This window comes from Engraulis encrasicolus, chromosome 24 (genome assembly GCF_034702125.1).
Source record: "Engraulis encrasicolus isolate BLACKSEA-1 chromosome 24, IST_EnEncr_1.0, whole genome shotgun sequence".
NCBI lineage: Eukaryota > Metazoa > Chordata > Actinopteri > Clupeiformes > Engraulidae > Engraulis > Engraulis encrasicolus.
Window position 1 is genome coordinate 30,803,926 of NC_085880.1, and position 19,630 is coordinate 30,823,555.

The following is a 19,630-nucleotide window of genomic DNA, read 5'->3' on the forward strand; positions in this document are numbered from 1 at the left end:
CCAGTAAAGTACACAACCACTGTGTGCACACAGGCTGCACTGCACAACTACCACCAGTGACCGCATGCTGACAGAGGTTTTCTTTCCAACCCTTTCCATATTCATGCCTTGGCTAGAAATCATTGCACAGTATATGCGTACATGTGTTATTTGGATGTAATGTGACAGGGGTGGAAAATGACATGCATATTATGTGCGCACTGTGCAGTGTGTGTCAGCTGTAGAACTGGTGCATGACTGTACAAAGATCTCAAAGCTCACTCTGACTCTGACAAATGTGCAGTGAAAGAGGGTGGGCACTTCCCTCTTCAGGCTCCATTAGTCTACACATTGACAGATTTCCATTTTAGTTTACCTGGATGTATGCCAGGCCAGCCTCCATTGAATCTATTTCCCCTTAACTGGCTGGTAAAATAACACTATCTATGTATTGAGTCATCTCACCCCTGCGTGTTTGCATAGGTATCTATCTACCTGTGCCATGTCCACTGTTGCCCTTGCATGAGTTGCTCTCCAAGGACTTACGGTTGCAGTGCATTACATTGCACTTAGATGGCTCTTGTATCCAAAGCAACTTACAGCTCTAGGTACAGGGTATTGGTTACCATCCCGAAGCAATGTGGGGCAAGGTGCCTTGCTCAAGGGCACTGAAACCATGGAACAGGATGGGGAGCGGTAACGGTGGGATTCAAACCTGCAACACTCTGAACTGAAGTCCAACTTGCTAAACACTGGACCATGGTCTCCCCCCACTCATAGTGTAATGTGCTCCCTCATAGCTGGCCTACTCTAGTAGTTTAAGCCCTCAGCTGCTGATTATATTAGGCTGGCTCTGACCCAACTCCACTTCTGGATAAGGCATTGAAAAGCACCAACTTTTTTTCTGCTAGCAAGAACTGCCAAAATATCAGTACATGTAACATTCAATATGTTTTAAAATAAATTATTGAGATAAAAATTACTTATATTTTATGAAAAGCAAGACTATACTGTATACTGTTCCAAAACATGACTCTCTGTGGAGCCTCACCCTGTAGTATTGGATGTGAAGCACTTAGCTATCTGTGCTATGGCCATGACGTTTTTGCTGTTGATCCTGCTGCCTGTGCCATTTAATCGGTAAGGTGATCTACCAACGGTGTCTGTGTGCACTGGGGCTCAAGTTACATGTAGTCACGAGAGCAGACATGGCACCACCAGTAGCCTACTATATAGGCCTAGTTCCCCAATCCCTACTGATGCAATAGGCCTAATGAGAGGTAAACAAGTGTGTCCACACATGCTACTACTACCACTACGCTACCTGCCCCTCACAAGCAGAATGTTAATGCTGTAATGCAGTGAGGTAAACAAGCATGGCCATAAACGTAGTGAGATTTACTTTACAGTACCTAATGGGCCTCACAAATAGATTACTGACGTAATGAGAGGTAAACAAACTCGCATACATGCACATGGATTGTAGGCATGTGGTGCTGCATTTGTGTTTGACTTTGCCACCCCGCTGGTCTGGTTTGTTACATGGATATAGTACTTCTTCTGAGTGGCTTATTCGAGAATGGACACCATTCTGCAACTCTTCAAGTTTTTGTTGTTACTTCTGACTCTCAACTAATCTCTGCTTTTGCTAAAACCCACAGGCCTGCTTCCAGGGGCAGTGGACAGACAGAGAGCCTAGTAGTGCTTCACAATGAGACGGTAGTGGGGGGATGGGTTTAGGGCATGTGGTTGGCATAATGCTACTCTGGATATGGAGGTTGCGTGGGCAATACTCTCTGAGTGATTGACACGTGTGGACGTGTCATGGTTTGTTTTCATTGACTAAGTTGCGCATTAGCTTAAAACTATGGCACTGGTTTCAGAGAGATCAGTGCTTCAGGAAGAGAAGAGAAGCAAGGGTAGGGTCAGGGAGAGTAAGGGAGGGTGGATGTACGTATAGGGCAGGGGATTTTTTTTCATTCAAGGCGCCACTTCAGATTTTATCAAGTCCTCCAAGGGCCGTTCCACGAACAGAAACCAGGATATTCCTCAGCGCTTTATGAATATATTGAAGGCGGCCACCTTTACAACAGACCCCACTTTCACTAAGTCTCCTGAAAGTATTACTGCATTTTATTGCATATGTATTTTCTAATTTTACTTTTTGCAAAGCATGTCTTATTTCATGTGAAACTGCACAACATTAAAATTACATTGGGGGCCAGATAAGTCGGCCTCACGGGCAGTAGGTTCCCCACCCATGGTATTGGGGCATATGGCTGGCATAATGTTTCAGTCCCCTTAGTGTTGAGCACACAGATGTGCGTCTGGTCCTGTGTGGTGGCACAGCTCTCTTGCAGCTGTTTGAGGAGGAGTGGAGTAGCAAATGGGCCGCATCGCTGCTGAGTGAGAGCCAGACTCCCTCAGTGCTTAGCAAGCAGGGATTCAAAGCATGGAGGACCTCCAAAGCCTCGCTGTCCCTGCCTTCACTCCCCACCCACATGGACTGTACTGCTTTGCGGAGTTGGATAAAGTAAAAGTACGGTTCTCTCTTACAGATGTAATAACACTGGTGGTATGATATTACATGGTTTCTATACTACTAGTGTTGTAATTACATCTGTAATACTTCTTCTTCTACTTCTACTTTATACAACTCTGCTGTAGTCACTTGGCCAACCGCATGGCATTCCAGTCTGCATGGAGTCAGGTCATGACTAACCAGAGTGAAGGATGAGTACTCGAAAACACCTTACTAAAGGGCTCCCCTCTCCTAAACAAGGCCCACAGACTCCAAAAAGCGTTGTTTGACCAACTGACACCGTGGTTAGTTTGTTAATCTACTCATTCATTCTACAGGCTACCTACACAGACGGTCAGTCGCTAATGTCGGGATGTTACTGATGCTTGCCTGCCATGAAGCAACCATTGCACATTTGGTAGCCAGACCCTCATAGCACATTTGGTGTCCGGTGAAACACAGTTTCAGTCCTAGCTGCAATGTCTGGGTAACACTTTATTTTAGGGACACATCTATTAGCACTAATACATAAAATATTAATGCATGTGTAAGTAACTTGTAAGGCATGTACTAAGCAAAATAAGACAGTTGTTAAGCATGTATTCACAAATGTCTTGTTCATGCACAATAAGGGATTTATTACCAATATAACCTTAGTAAGGACCTAGTAGACCTAGATTTCTATTTATGTGTAAGCAGTAAGGGCCAGAATACAATGTGTATAAGCTCCTGGTACACTGTGTGAACAAACCCTGAACAGTGTGAAAACAGATGTGGAATAAGGGTCCCTATTCTAAAGTGATGCATTGCTCAGCCCAGATGGCTTAGGGCCCCCGCACTACCTAGGGCCCCGACTCTATGTCCCCCCCCGGAAGCAAAGTGTAAGAGCATTGCAGATTTTACTAGTCTCAGTAGGTATGAAGATCTCACTTATTCTACTCACTATGTTAATGAGTAATTGGAAGCATTATATAGCAAGGATTGGACGTAAAGTTATCAATGACGGTGGGTGGTGAGATGTCATTTTTTCATACACCAATTATTGTAAAAACCCTACAATAAATGCAGAATATAACGATGAGTAATAGTTTGGAAGCGAAACTAAGCTATTCCTTTCTGATAAATAAGTTAATGTTTGAGAAACTTAGCTACAAGAAGTGCAGTGCATGATGGGTACGCCCTTAGTCAGAAATGCAATGCATGGCCAATGCAGCAATATTTCTGTTGTTACGTACATGGCAAATTGTTTGGATAGCAACTAAATTTCACAAGTGAGGGGAGGAGCTAAGGACGTAGGCTCAGAGCTGGGTAGGTTGTCTGTTGGCCTAGATTGCGTACCCATCATGCACTGCACTTCTTGAAGCTAATGTTCTCAAACATTCACTTAATTATCACAAAAGAGTAGTTTAGTTTTGCTTCAAAACTATTATTCTAATGTTCTGCATTTATTTTGGTTTTTTTACAATTAAAACTCAGTGGTACATGAAAAAAAATTACATCTCACCAACCCACCGCCATTGACAAGTGTATGTTCAATCCTTGCTATATATAGGCTCTTGTTACCTCCCTCTCATTGATATGAACAAGAGAAAACTAGATGACTCAGCTGGGTAAGAATTAATTATTTGATATACCCTTACACTTTGTAGATCGGGGGGGCTAGGTAGTGCAGGCCTGGGTGGTGTGGGGGCCCTAGGACTTTGGTAGTGCAGAGGCCCTGAGCCATCTGGGCTGACCAATGCATCACTTTAGAATAGGGACCCTTATTCTGCATCTGTTTTCACACTGTTCAGGGTTTATTCACACAGTGTGTCGGGAGCTTATACACATTGTATTCTGCCACTTACTACTTACTAATAAATTGAAATATAGGCTTACTGGTCCTTACTAAGGTTATATTAGTAATAAATACCTTATTGTGCACGAACAAATGTCTGATTTTGCTTAGTACATGCCTTACAAGTTACTTATACAGGCATTAACATTGTATGTGTTAGTGCTAATAGATGTGTCCCTAAAATAAAGTGTTACCAATGCTTGTTACAAAGTTGGCAGCAATGTATCAATTTCAATAAGGCGCTTTTGATGCATATCCTGCTATTTTCAAAAACAAAGAGCTTTCCCTTCGTTTGTGCCTTCCGTTTACACACAAACTGAGGTTTTCCTCTGAAAATGAATCCTAATTCCTAAAAACTCGGGCAAAAGTTGAGATTTTTGCTTTTGAATCTCCGGCTGACGTTTGTATATAATCAGAGACTAGCATTCTCCTTGCTGCATACAGGCTTAATATATTTATGACCGCTCTCTGCACCATATTTACGCAAATTTACCAAAGTGTGAATGATGATAATTTGCTAAATCTAGAAAAGAAAAATGTTGGTTTATCAAAATACCCAGGTATTAACGACGTCCAAGTCTTTGAAATATATTGCAGTGCAAAGGGCTGGTCTACCCCCAGGCGACTGGGCCCCGGAAATGTGTCATGATTACCCATCCCTCATGAGCTGGAGTGTGCCTGGAGTAGACTCAGCCTGGGCAAGGGTGGCACGGCAGACAACCAGACCAGTGTTTTTGAATATTACGTTGTCGCCATGGCTACCATTTTTACATTTTGCCGGCTGGAGATAAGCGATGGTGTGGGTAGATGTTGAGTCATTCCTTTTTTTTATTATTCTATTCATTCTGGAGTTCAAACGACCGCATAGATAAGACGGGAGGAATGAATATGGCCATTATACTTTGGTTAGGTGGTGCTGTTGAACCGTCTTCAAGGTATCGCTGCTGGCCTCGACACTCTACAGTTTGCCAGCCTGCTGGTGGGCTCGTAAACACTTAGCTCTCTGTGGCTGTTGCATTAGGGTCATCTAATAATCTTCAGAACTGGAAAGTGTGCGTGCGTGCGTGTTTACTCACAGGGTTTCATGTGTGTGCCATGAGAGAGGTTTTCGTTTCGTTTAATCCCGTGTGTGGTCTGTCTGGCTGGAGCATTACTAACTTTCAAGTTTTGAGGCCTCACCTCACTGTTGTCAAATAGATCCCAATGCCCACCAGTGAGTTTAACTTGAGGAGTGCTTTTCAGCTCAACAGCAATGCATGGGCTACTGTAGCCCGGCATCCTCGCACAGAGAAGGGGTGAAATGTGTCTCTTCGTGTGGGTGGGTGTCTGTGTGTGTGTGTGTGTGTGTGTGATGGTGCTCACCAGAGTAGCCTTGCTCAGATCGTATTACACCTGATGAGAACCATGACTGGTGGGGGTAGGTAGGTGTGTGTGTGTGTGTGTGTGGGAGGGAGAGAGAGCTGGTGAGGGGTGTGTGTGTGTGTGTGGGACAGAGAGACAGAGCTGGTGGGATAGAGGTGTGCGTGCGTGCGTGTGTGCATGTGTCGGGTGATGATGAGCTATAGATAGAGTGCCGGAGCTCAGCTGCGCCGTTCTGCCTTCCAGGTCAGCCTCCATGTCAGACACAGCAACAGGTGTGGACTACAGAGGCCAGCCTTCACACACACTCAAATGTATACACGCACGCACACACACACATAGACACAATGTCTCTCTCACACACACTTTCAAAAACACAGACATGCATAGACACACACACACACACACGTGCATACTTACACTGACACACTTTCTGCAGTAACTTACACATGGCTTTATATTTAGACGGGCATACCCTCTCACTTATGCATATCATGCATCGGGCCTAATTTAAGCACATATTCTCCGCAAACACCTCCGGTGGTCAGGGATGTGTTCACACATTGACTGCCGCATGAAAATGTCAAATCCATGTTTCAGATGGCAGGAAGAGGACTCGACTCCTCTTTCGCAAGAGACGAGACACACACAAAAAACAGAGAAAAGCAAAGTGACAATTCCTCAAACACTTCCTGTGACGCGCTTTTTGAAAGTCTGGTGAAATGAGGAAGCTGAGGGGATGAGAAGAGGCACTGGCACTCTCTGTGCCCTGTTGCTGTCTGTTGCCTTTTGTCATCGCTACTCAAGCATGCAGAACTGTCTTTAGGTCAATGACAGCTGGGGAGCTCAAACTCGTCAGGTGGTTCAACGACGGCTAATGTCCATAAATTAATTAGTAAGCTTAATAGGTAATTAATTCTTAGATAATCCACTAGAAACGGAAAAAAGAATAATCCACACAATGGTGGCAATAGCTGTGGTTTGCACCACCCAGACGTGTGCAAACAACGAATATGTCATTGACCCCTTTGCATGTAAACATACTGTACCTCCTGAATAGGAGCAACCAAGATGTCTTAAGCAATGCTGAAGTACTTTTTGTTCCTTGATCACTCTACAGCAGTTTCCCAAACTGTGGGCTGCTGCAAAGATATTCCAAGTGGGCCCTGAAATCATCATCTAAAAATCTAAACAATATTTGTGTGTGTTGCTGTTGACTATTTGTTTATTGTACTATTCTTTTCACAATATTATATCTATTTATTGTTTATTATTGCATCAGAGGTGTGCCGTGAACATTTGTGATGGTGGGAAAAGGTTGGGAACTCCTTTTCCCTTTTGTAAGACGATGGAGCCAGGCAAGCAACTTTGGATAGTGGGATTTTTTTAAAGTGGAAAAAACTACTCCGTAAGCTAGGTTTTTAGTTTGACGCACAACATGCGAAAAGTTCCTCATTAAAGGAATCCTCAATATTCTAAAGGATGTGATGACAACATTGCCAACGTTGCCAGTGTCCTATCTGGGCCAAAGACTAGCATTTAGAACAGCTTGTTTATCATGCTTATGTTGCCATCCCATCTGTCTGTGGCGGTCGGGTGTCTTGTCTGGTTGATGGATGTAGAAACTCATTGGCTGCAACTATTTCAGTGTTGTTTGTACATGATATAGTCTTAGCTCTCCTGAGGCAGAGTTTTATAGAAAGCACTCTGGATAATGGCCAATGTATTATGTTAACATGTGTGATAACAAATAAGATCAAATTGCACATTTCCACATTTATGAATAGAAATTTAAGGTTGGTGAACACACTCGTAGATAGACCGCACACTCAATAACTTACTTTTTAATTGTATACACAGAGGTTTGTAACCTAATTGACAATGAAGGAAATACTGTAAATTTAAATGACACGCTGAAAAAAACGTCACTGTGCTGTTTAAAGCTCTTTGCAGGTCTCATCTTGTGCCGTTTCCCTGCTCACTGGTGTGTGTAGCGTGCTGTGTCATGTTGAAATGAGAAACACAGTTCAGCTTTGCAGAGAAGGGATTAATGATGTCTAATTGAGTTAGGCAGTTTGGTATGGAGATGGCCTGGTTTAAATCGTATTTCAGATGGGGAAAATAGGCTCAATTCTTAAGCTTTTCTCCCTCCCCTCATCTTTCCAGACTCAGGAACATTTTGTCATCCTGGCAAAATAGCCAAGAATTGTTCCACACTTCAAAACGTTTGAAGTAGAAAACAACACTAACAAAATCAGTATGGCGAATGTTAACTTTTTCCCAATTCCCAATGCAGTCACCAATTCTCAACGGCCTCACTGACAATAGAAGCATGTTCACTAGTAGAGGAGATGTGCTGAGATGTGCAGATAAGCACAGCCAACACTGAATGCCATACTGTGGACTCCTGTGGTCCAAACTTAAATATAGCTGGAGTTTAGCATTGGGGCATTCCACGCCAAATCTCAATGATCCCGCACAACCAGTTACAGCCATCTGGAATTGGCTCCTTTGAAAACAATGCCTAAAATGGGTCAGGGGGCTAGTCGGCAAAACATGATTCAATGGCAAAACTACACAAAGTTCGGAATTGAAATTATGGCACTTTTTTCTATTGGGAAGTGTGTGTGCACCTCCCTAAAAAATTCAGCCAAATCTGAGAAGATTGTGCGAGATCATTTTGGAGATTTCACTTGAAATGACCCTGGTTTGCTTCTCCTGCAGTCCCACTGTATTGTCCTGCTTCTCTGTAAGAAGAGGAGACAGCCTAGCTGGGCCTGCGACTGTACATCCCAGCCAGCGTTGTCCAGCTCTGCACAGCTGGACGTGAGCAGGTATTAACGGGGCCCTTGTTGCGTGCCTGTTAAATGTTTCCCCCTCCCTCCGGTGCTCATCAGAGGCCATTTATCCCGGGCCTTTGTGTTTTATGTCTCCCTAATCCCATTAAGTGCTCATTTGTTAAAGGTCTGGCTCTAACAGCGCCTTTGAACGAGGTGAGCTGTCCGCGCTGCTTTATGGGCTCTGCGGGCCACCGTAGCCGACGGGAGCAGTAAAGTGAAGAGGGGAACACTTGTTGGAGAAGGAGGGGAGGGGAGGGGCCGGGTTGGTTGCCAGGGAGAGGAGGTGGGTCAGGCTGTATTTAGCCCTGTGCTGCTGCTCTGCTGAGACACCGGGCATATTTAGGTCTCTCTCTCTCTCTCTCTCTCTCTCTCTCTGTCTCTCTCTCTCTCTCTCGCTCTCGCTCTCGCTCTCTCTCTCGCTCTCTCTCTCTCTCTCTCTCTCTCTCGACACACTCACCCACACCAGTGTCTTCAACGGGGTCTTGTGCTGCCTCCATCTCCATATGTTGGGCTCTGCCTAGCAAGCCTACCTCTCATGCCAGGCAACAGTTTGAACTTGTTTGGCTGTGGGGCACTCAACAGGAAATTTTAAGGTGTAAACACGCATCAACTATCCAGTAAAATAATGCTACACTGGCCTTCCAGACACCCTCATAACCCATTCTGTAGGATGGTTTGGTTCACTGATGCAGACGCCTGGGTGGCGCAACCACACACAGCTAATGTCACTTGTGTGACGTGCATTAATTAATCATAAATGTTAGCATGGAATGAATGCCTTCAAAATAATAATAATTTAAGCCCTGCAATGATGGCATTAGCTGGTTGCACTACCCTACTTCTGCTATTGAAATATCAATGACCCAGTATCTGTGTGTACTATGCCTGTGTGTGTCCAATCTCTGTAGTAGTGTGAAGTTATGGTGATCTCTCCTCTCCTCTCCTCTCCTCTCCTCTCCTCTCCTCTCCTCTCCTCTCCTCTCCTCTCCTCTCCTCTCCTCTCCTCTCCTCTCCTGATCCCAGAGTTGAGCTGCAGAACTGCTGCCCATCACTACACTGACCTTTCACACTCACACAGCCATGGGGTTTAGGGACCCCCCTCAATGCTCAATGGTGGTGTGTGTGTGTGTGTGTGCGCGTGTGCGCGTGTGTGTGTGTGTGTGTGTGTGTGTGTGTGTGTGTGTGTGTGTGTGTGTGTGTGTGTGTGTGTGTGTGTGTGTGTGTGTGTGTGTGTGTGTGTGTGTGTGTGTGTGCGCGTGTGCGCGTGTGTGCGTGTGTCCGCGCGCTGAGCTCTTGTCTGTGTGTGCAAATCTGGGGTGTGTGTGTGTGTACTGCACTGCACTCCAGTTGAAAGCTGAGGCAGTGAGCCAGGACTCCGGCCCCTGTGGCTAAAGTGAGTCATAGTGGACCGAACTGGCCCGACCCGTCCTGGCCCAACCACACAGCACCAGAGCAGCAGCAGCAGCCTTGTCCACTCATCTCCTCTCAAACACAAAGCCCAGAGCTCTCACACAGCACTATTATTAGAAAACAGACCATGCCTTTGCTTTGTCAGTGCTGGCCGGTGCTGTGTGTGTGGGTGTGTTGTTGATGCTCTGTGTATTACGGAGAACCACATACCACCTGGCGAGGATTAATGCATATTTTTTGCATATTAGACTGAGTTTATTTATATTGAGTGATTCAAATTGTGTTGCCGTGAAGTTGGACTGCTGAGTTGGTTTGATCCACACACGCGCACACACGCACACAAACACAGCAGTGGTACAGATGTTTCGCAGCACATGAGTAGAGAACAGTGAACAGTTGAGTCTTGCCAAACTTCAAACATTCTTGATGACACAGTTGACGGGAGGAGGGCAGAGTCTGTTCGGTTTAGAAGAGAAGTTTAACTTTGCTTTTTGGTGAAATGGAAAAGAAACATAGTTGAGTGCGTTCCAGGGGCTCCAAACACCGCAGCAGGCCCATACTTGGCCATAAACGCGTCCCGACGGCTGATTGTTTTGAAGTTTTTTAACAGCATCCAAGCTCTGGTCGTGGAACTGATTACTGAAAGCTGGCGGTCGTTGAACGGTGACGCGGGTACAGAAACACATGGCGTCCTTATCTCCCCAAATGCTCTACAGTGTGAACCCCCATCTCCACCTCCACCACCTCACCTCCTCTGACTGAGCAGTGCAGTGCTCAAAAAACCTCCCTCTCCCTCTCCCTCTACTTCCTTTCCTTTCCTCCCTTCATTCCCCCCCTCCACGCCTGTTGCTGCTCTTATCTTCCACTATACCGAGTTTCAGCTGTGTGCTCGGAATTAACCTCATGAAGGGCAAAGTTTAGGGTTTTTTTTCCTGCTCGCCTCCATCTTTTTTTCCCCTTACTTTCTTTTTCTCCCCTTACTTTCTTTTTCGGAGAGTCAAACAGTACCATACAGCCCTGGTTTGCTGAGGGAAGAGAATGCGCGCGGGGAGTGCCCAGCAATTGACCCAGATCTGGCCGGCAGTGGATTTTGATCCCCGCCTTGGCTCGAGTGAGGCTAACGGTGTGTGTGTGTGTGTGTGTGTGTGTGTGTACGTGTGTGTGTGTGTGTGTGTGTGTGTGTGTGTGTGTGTGTGTGTGTGTGTGTGTGTGTGTGTGTGTGTGTGTGTGTGTGTGTGTGTGTGTGTGTGTGTGTGTGTGTGTGTGTGTGTGTGTGTGTGTGTGTGTGTGTGTGTGTGTGTGTGTGTGTGTGTGTGTGTGTACGTGTGTGTGTGTGTGTGTGTGTACGTGTGTACGTGTGTGTGTGTGTGTGTGTGTGTGTGTGTACGTGTGTGTGTGGCCATCTTCAGCCCTCTTGTGGCGAAGCATGGGCAAATCTGGTTTAGTATTCCAATCATGTCTGCCCCCTTCACCACCAACACCACCACAAGCTGTGGAGTCAGACACGTGTGAAATTACAATGGCCAGCCCAAGGGAAAGACAGGTGAATAATAATGACTGAATGAGCTGCCTGTTGCCACAAAGACTAAAAGGCGGCTCCCCTGTCGGTATTCGGTAAACATCAATATACTCATGAACTCAACTCACACAAGAGGGCATACACCCAAATATTGTTGGCAAATAGTGCTGAGCGACAAGTAAATGCTAACTTGTGGTGAAAACACAAAGTGGTGTTGCATTAATAATGTTCCCACTAGAAACTGATGAGGGTTTTGTTTTGGTTCCTTTTCCGTTACAAATGCCTAGCCGGCAAACGGGTACATTTGCTTACGATGTGATTAAAATGAAAATGTGTGATGCTGGAAAATGATGCCTAAATGCTGATGATTGTGGTTAAAACCACCAAAGTGGAGTTGCATTAATAATGCTCCCACCTGAAACTAACGATGATGTTGCTGTGTTCCGCAGGCGGAGGCCAGGCTGAATGCCAAGAGGGCGGCGAGGGCAGAGGCACGAGACATCCGAATGCGGGAGCTGGAACGCCAGCAGAGAGAGGTAAACACACACACACACACACACACACACACACACACACACACACACACACACCTTACTGCCATTAGAGACCATTAGGGAGAAGCTTCTCAGTCCATCACTGGTATATCAGCCTTATTAGTGTCCATATTGCATCCAAGTCAGCATTGTAAACACAACACATTAGAGTCATGACTCATCGTAGGTAAAGTAAGCACAAGATTGATTGTGTTGGGGCTACAATGTTAATGCACCGCTAAGTGTTCATACACCCACATTCCGAACTCAATTTTGGATTTCACAGGTCTTCGTCAGGCACTGTGAAATTACAGTCACCCATCAAAGGCTGGCACTGAAGCTTCCGCAGTAATGAGTCTATTAAATCATGCCAGTAGATACGTAATGTGGACCATTCATTACAACAGTGATGTGACTCAGCAGATTGTAGCACTGACTGCTGATTGCAATATTTAGGCCATGATTTAGATAACTATACAAGTAAACCGCTAATGTACATAAATAGCTCTGCACTGTTGCGCTGTGGTTGTATTTTTAGACTCAGCATTATTAAAATCCAGACCCCGCTTTGCATTCTCTGGATCCCACTGCATGTTCAAAGATCACCGGCCGCCGTATCGGGTTTCTTCCATGACCACACATCCTCAGAAAGAGAGATGGGTCACACGACACGACACGACCCTCCCGCGGCCAGGCCGGACGCAAGGCCTCAGTCCTCCTGCTGAAGACAGGCAGAGTCAGAAAGACGCACAGAGGAAGATTTACACAAAACACACACACACACACACACACACACACACACACACAAAGAAGGACAGACCGGCAGAGACCGAGGGAAGTAGAGAAGAGAGAGTCAGGACGGCGCTGGGTGTGCTGTTCTCCTGCTCTGCTCTCTCTCCTGTGGGAGAAGAGAAGAGAAGTGAAGTGAAGTGAAGTGAGGTGAGGTGAAGTGATGATGTGGAAACTGTGAGTACTGCTGAGGTCAGGACGACGCTCCTTGGCACCCCACAGCCATTCCAGGCCTCCTGTCAGATGCCACCTTATTTAGAAAGCCATCATGCGGACCCATTTGCTGCGTGGTGCAATGATCCACTTAGTGACTGGCTCCCTTTCCCTGCTATGGGAGCAATGTGGAGTACAGTACTTGTCCGGTATGCCTATGTCAGCTCAGTCGGTATATTAGTAGTCATCGCATTGATATCAAAGAGCATATCCCGATTTTGCTGTGTGGTGCTATGATCTACTCAGGCACTGGCTCCATCTCTCTGTTATGGGAGCAATTTAAAGTACAGTGCTTCCAAATGTCAGCTGTTAAATTAGTGTTCATCTGACTGTATGTCATTGATGACAGTGTAGCCTGTTTTGCTGGGGTGTACAGATCCCTCTGTCTCTGTCCATTGTAATAGTGGAATTTTAGAGTACCAAACTTCTCGAGTGTGAGTATATCAGTTGACATCCACGTTATCGATAATGTAGTCCGTTTCTCTCTGTGTTATGTAAGCTTACTGATCCACGTAGGAACTGGCTCCATCCATTGTTATGACGGCGATTCAAAGCACAAGTATGTCAACCGAGCGCCAGCGTATTAGTCTAGTTGTAATCTGTTGATTATTTGATAAGGATGTAGATGCAGGCAGCCCGTATTGGCGTGTGGTATACTGATCCACTTAATACCTAAGTCAGTTGTTTGTTATTATGGCTCCAGGTGTAAGTACGTCAGCCCAGTTTATTAGGTGTAATCTAGGGATGCTATCAGTTGGATCTCTGGGGGCTTGTCATAGGCCAATGTCCACCAGGGAGAATCTAGTGCCTTGAGAATCATGCAGGGAAACTAGTACAGTTTGTGCAGTGCTGCCGTTTGGTGAAGCAGTGCCATCTGTTAAGAAGTGCCTCCTGGCTTTTTGTTTGTTTGTTTGTTTGTTTTTTTTTTATTCTCATTTTTTGTGTAAGCTGCTTATTTACTCCTTATCCCCTGCTTTCCCAATCAACACAACCAGCACAGTGGATTAACTTACAATGAGACTGAAGGTTTGGATTTGTCATTTTGTACCATCTTACGTCTTCAAGGGCTTTTTCTGACTGCTTGTATCCTCATGTTTTGAAAATGTTTCGGGAACAAGAACAGCATTGATCATCGCCGCTGTAAGGCAGGGCGGATGTCTGTTTTTGACATGGAAGGAAAAAATGGGTAAAGACATAAATTATACTGAGTAATAATACTATGATGGATCACAGCCTTTAGGTAAGAGAAAGACAGACGAGTTAAGAAACATGTGGATGCCGAAAGCCAAAAATAATGTTGCAGTCGAAATCCCCTGTCTGCTTCGGTTATTTGCAAGCATCCTTTTGAACTTTGGTTGGCGGCATGTCAAGTGAAGTCTGAGGTAAAGTGCACTGTACCTGGACAGCTAAAGCATATGGGAAGCATTCTCCACTAAACAGCCTGTCCACGGGAGCCCATGTTGACTTTGGCTGAAATCACATGCCAGAAGTGTGTGTGTGCGTGTGTGTGTGTGCGTGTGTGTGTGTGTGTGTGTGTGTGTGTGTGTGTGTGTGTGTGTGTGTGTGTGTGTGTGTGTGTGTGTGTGTGTGTGTGTGTGTGTGTGTGTGTGTGTGTGTGTGTGTGTGTGTGTGTCTGTGTGTGTCTGTGTGTGTCTGTGTGTGTCTGTGTGTGTCTGTGTGATGGAGCCACTTTACTGTGAGTAAACAGTGCGTTTGGTGTTTATGTTTGTTCCCTCTCTCCCATCCGGACCGCTGTCCTTTTCTCCTCTCCTCTGCTCCACTCTTCCGTTCTTCCTCTCCTCCTCCACTCAGCTGTCCCACCGTCACCACTCTTCTTCCTCCAACAAGAAGTACAGCCAGATACACCAATGGATGGTAGGCAGGCTTGTGCATGGTGTGGGCCTTGCGATTATGATTTGTGTGTGTGTGTGTGTGTGTATGTGTGTGTGGTAACGTGCCAGGCGTGAGCCTCAGGCTACCATAATCAGTATATCTGGAAAGGTCCTAACCCTGATTTCCGTAATTTTCCTTAACTTTCCATTTTACATACAGGAGTGTTTTGTTCTTGCCCCTTTAAGTTCAGAGGAGCTCTTATCTGTTATCTGTAGATCCACTCTGTTGTCCATGAGGCCACGTTTGTGAGCTTGATTGTGTCTGACACATTGCCAGTCCTTTACTGTAGTCGGGCTGTGTGTTTTGGAAATGCCTGTGTGAAACTAGGCTAGTTTTTGCATTTTTGTTCTATTTAAACATGCAATTATGATGAAGTTGTATCTAATCTAATCTAGTGCCTGTCAGAACAGTAAAAGCAGAGCTCTGCACACCTCTGTAACCCAGCCTGGATGTACTGTTGTGTCCCTGCATGTCTAACTGTGTTTCTATGTGCAGTGTGGTGCGGTTTTAGCCAAGAGTGAGTGAAGGGGCCCTGCGTGTGCGGGGCTAAGGTCAGATTGGTATCGCTGTCTGGAATGCGGCATGGTGATTTGCAGTTTATTTACTCAAACACGTAAACGATGGATGGGCTTTGCATGTCCTGAAGGTGTTGCTCCTAAACCTCCTCACCTCCGTAATGTATCCGGAACATGTGGCAAGAGGGCTGAGCTCAGGAAAGGCTTGAAACAACAGTCTGTTTTCAGCATGATTCATATTGTTTGTTGTCCATTTTTGTTGTATATTTTGGGGGCATTTATGTTATCTATCAAGATAGCCATGTACAATTCTCAACATAGGCCTATAACTATTGTCATGGGAAGCGAACTGACTGCTAAGTCAGTAGTTTTCAAAATGGGTGCCACAAAAAGCGGTGCTAGGGGGTCCGTGGCAAGTTGGAAGAAAAACAATGAATGATTATCGAATTATTAATGTACACCAAAATAAGCAAAAATAAGCATCTCTGAACATTACTGTTAAGTACTCCTGTTACTAGACAATGAAAAAAAGTGGTGTAGCATAAAGCCACGTAAGTGGGGCGTTGGCTGGAATATACAGGTATAGGGGAGCCTTGTCATGGTAAAGTTTGGGAACCCCTGTGCTAAGTGTACTGCCGCCCTATGTAATGAAATGTAATGCAGTGTGAGTGCTGCAGGGCAGACGCTGCTGGTAGCTGTCCAGATCAGGGATTCTTAACCAAAGGGCCGCGGCCCAAAGTTGTGCCGCGCTCACAACCTCCAGGGCCGCAGTCAACTTTCAGTTTCGCACCCTTTGGCCGCTTGGGCCGTGGGACCGCTTATCAAATAGACTTTTAGTGTGCGTCTTTTCCCTCAAACGCAACTCTGTCATAATGCAATGACCACACCCCATTTTTGTTGTTGGGGGAGTTCATTAAAGGGACACTGTGTGAGATTTTTAGTTGTTTATTTCCAGAATTCATGCTGCCCATTCACTAATGTTACCTTTTTCATGAATACTTACCACCAGCATCAAAGTTTAAGTATTCATTTTATGACTGAAAAAAATGCACTTTTAATACATGAAAAGGGGGATCTTCTCCATGGTCCGCCATTTTGAATTTCCAAAAATAGCCATTTTTAGCTGCAAAAATGACTGTACTTGGACCATACTAGAAAATATTTGTTTATTACTTTGTAAACTTTCATGTAAAGATCAAATTTGGCAATAGGCAGTCCAGTTTCAATGAGCAGCATAGTTGTAGTAGGCTACCTTTTTTGACCATTTCCTGCACAGTGTCCCTTTAAGAGCAAGACTAACACAGCCTGTGGTGGTAACACCCTTTGCAGTGGGCTAGCCTATTTGAAAAAAGAGAAATTACCAACCCGTTAAGGTTCCCAGCTGATTTGGCCACGTCTTCTGTGTCCTACTATCCTCACGTTTTAGTGGTTAGAAATAGGTGTTCAGCGGTTAGGCTACTCAAAATAATTCAAGTTACTATATCTTTATCCCTTATACTTGTCCAAGTGTCCCCAACATGACAGTCCTTTCACAAATTTTGCGTGATACTGAAAAGTTTTCCGTCCGGCTCTGGAATTTCTGTTGTTCGCACGCTGCGTTTCCACTTATATAAAAAAAAGCGTCTTCATTTTATGATCAGCAGATTCATTACAAAGCGCAAGTCAAGAGCTGTCACGCAAAGTTTGAGCTGTCAGAGAGGCATTCAAATGTGCGAATGACTCTGGTTTGCTAAACTGTGAGTGAATATGATGAGTGAGATTAAATGACATTAACAATAGCATTAATTAATATAGGGCTATTCCTTGTGGGAAAAAATACTTTAATAATCACCTATTTATTTTTAATTTATATCACTATTATAAGCCTATATTATATTAAGCTTATACCCTAATATAATGTAATATAATAATATAGGCCTATACATGGGTAATGTGGGCCCCGGGACACTGTGCACTGGAAAAAATGGTCCTCGATGTCAAAAAGGTTAAGAACCCCTGGTCTAGATCGTAGTGACTATACACGTTCAGCTAGGATGAAACCTCAAGCATAGTGCCATTGCACAGTAAGATAACTGAACATTTTGCTTGTAAATAATTGTTCATTTAAAAAAATGAATTTGAAAATTTTCTCAGACATGGAGCTTTTTCCTGCTTTTTCTGCCCTTTGCTCGCTCCTCTTCCTCGTGTGGATGGCAAGGAAGGGGGTTGGCATTTCGATATTAGATGGCTTTAACAGATGTTCCTGTGAAGCTGCCCTGCTGCCTCACGTTTCAGAGTTTCCTTTTGCCCATCCCAGCACACCACATCATAGCTCAGCGTGGTGTCTGTGCAGTGCATAACAGGTTTGCTCATCCAATCTCAGCAGTATAGCACTGTGTCTCCACACAGTGTGGAGTCGGCACACTGCACTGCACTGTACTGCACTGCACAGCCTGGCTGGCCTTGGCTGCACTCGTTGGGAGTGCGCTGATCGTAAAGAGTGGAGGATGAAAGCGGTGGATTCCAGCGTGACCTTTAGTGGCGCAGTAAAGCGTCCCCGCTCCGCACTTTACAGCTCCACTTCCCATCAGAGCTCATGAACAAGAGCAGCCACGCTGAACTGGGATCAGGGCTCTTTTTCGGTCTTTCTTTCTGTCCTTCCTTTCTTTCTTTTCTTTCTTTTTCTTTCTTTATTGCGCTCTCTCTCTCTCTCTCTCTCTCTCTCTCTCTCTCTCTCTCTCTCTCTCTCTAAATATGCCTGCATGCTTCCTTTTTCCATGTTTTTTTCTGTTTCCCGTATTGCATTTCTCATTTCATTCCTCTCTTCCTTTATGGTGTTTCTCTTGTTCCTCCTCTTCCTCCTGCTTCCCTTCGCATCCATCCCCTCGCTCCATCGCCGGGTCTCCTCCAGGCTGACAGTGAGAAGGCCCGGCATTCGCACAGTCGTGCAGGCAGCAGTAGTAGCATCAGTAGCCATCATCGACGGGTTTGTACCTGCACCCTCATCTCTCCTCCACCCCACACCTCTTCATACTGCCTCACTAGCCTTCCTTGCACCCTCTCATATTTGCTATCTTGCTATATTTTCTCCTTTCTCTTTTGCTCTGCCCTTTTCATTACCCTTTGTTTGCTTTTTTCCCATTTTATCCTCTTCCTGCGTCTGTTCTTCACTGTCCTATGCCCGTGTCTCATCAGGGTCGAGATGATGATACTATGTCGGTCCGCAGCTCTGCCAGCTACAGGGTGCGTAGACTGCCAATGTTTGGTTGCATCTTGTTTGTTTATTTATTCATTTGTTTGTTTGCTGTATACTTTTCATGTGCAAGTGTTAAACCAGGAACTTGCAGCATTTTTTTTAGGATATAGTGTATTGTAGTCGGGGTAAGGACTGGAGAATTGACACAGATGGACGGCGTGTGCGTGCGTGTGTGTAAACTTGCCATTGTGTGTTTCTGCTTTTGAAGTCCACCGCGTCCTCGCTGTACGGCACGGGGAGTTCGCAGAGGAGTTACACTAGTAGCTCCCGCAGGAAGGACCTGTTGGTGGGTTACCATACTTAAAGAAGTGGGGCGCTCATCGTACCGCCCCATATCTTATTTGTGTGTCTCTGCTCTTTCAGTTGAGGTGTTATGCTGCTAGTCCTGTTGGTTGCTGTTGATGTTCATCTCCTGACTTTAATTCACTCAACATTGTGTGAAATAATCCAGTTTCAGAGTCGGTGTGGACTGAAACATAATCTTGTGTGTGTCTCTGTTTTTTTTAGTTGTGTTGTTATCGTTTTGAGTCCTGTTGGTGTTCTTTCTCTCTCACATTAATTTAGTTGTCATTGTGTGGAGATGTAACTTTTTTTAATCCATTTTCAGAGTATGCCATTTCACCGTATGTCTCTGTTGTTTAAGTAGTGCACAAGTAGTGTTCTTATTGTGTTCCTATTCACTTTTCTTTTAATCCAGTCTCCTGTAAGACTAACACCCTGTGGTCTTCGAGCCTAATTCTAAAACCTAATTCCAGAACACCTTAATAGTTCTAATAATAATACATATGTTTTGTATACTGCTTTTCTTGGTACTCAAAATGCTTATCTAGCAGTGTCTAACATCTACATGGTCTAGTTGCATATCTGTGTATTTGGATATTCATTCATCAAACACCACCAGTCTATCTCGCATATAGGCCACTCCACATGGTTAGAGAAGTTGACCGTGTGTTTTCAGCTGTCTGTGCATAACAGACCCCCGCAGTT

General features: G+C 45.0%; 1 protein-coding gene across 9 annotated transcripts in view; it reads left to right on the forward strand.

Annotated features, from left to right (window-relative positions):
* lrrfip2 (leucine rich repeat (in FLII) interacting protein 2) overlaps positions 1 to 19,630 on the forward strand; it is a 53,031-nt gene that overhangs the window by 9,102 nt on the left and 24,299 nt on the right. For 4 of the 9 annotated variants that reach the window (XM_063191127.1, XM_063191126.1, XM_063191129.1 and 1 more), the window contains exons 3-7: positions 11,915 to 12,001; positions 14,813 to 14,875; positions 18,299 to 18,373; positions 18,583 to 18,630; positions 18,852 to 18,929. In XM_063191127.1, the coding sequence (XP_063047197.1) occupies positions 11,915 to 12,001; positions 14,813 to 14,875; positions 18,299 to 18,373; positions 18,583 to 18,630; positions 18,852 to 18,929 (351 nt within the window). The remainder of the gene's footprint in view (positions 1 to 11,914; positions 12,002 to 14,812; positions 14,876 to 18,298; positions 18,374 to 18,582; positions 18,631 to 18,851; positions 18,930 to 19,630) is intronic. The other 5 variants (XM_063191131.1, XM_063191132.1, XM_063191133.1 and 2 more) reach the window with 2 other exon arrangements.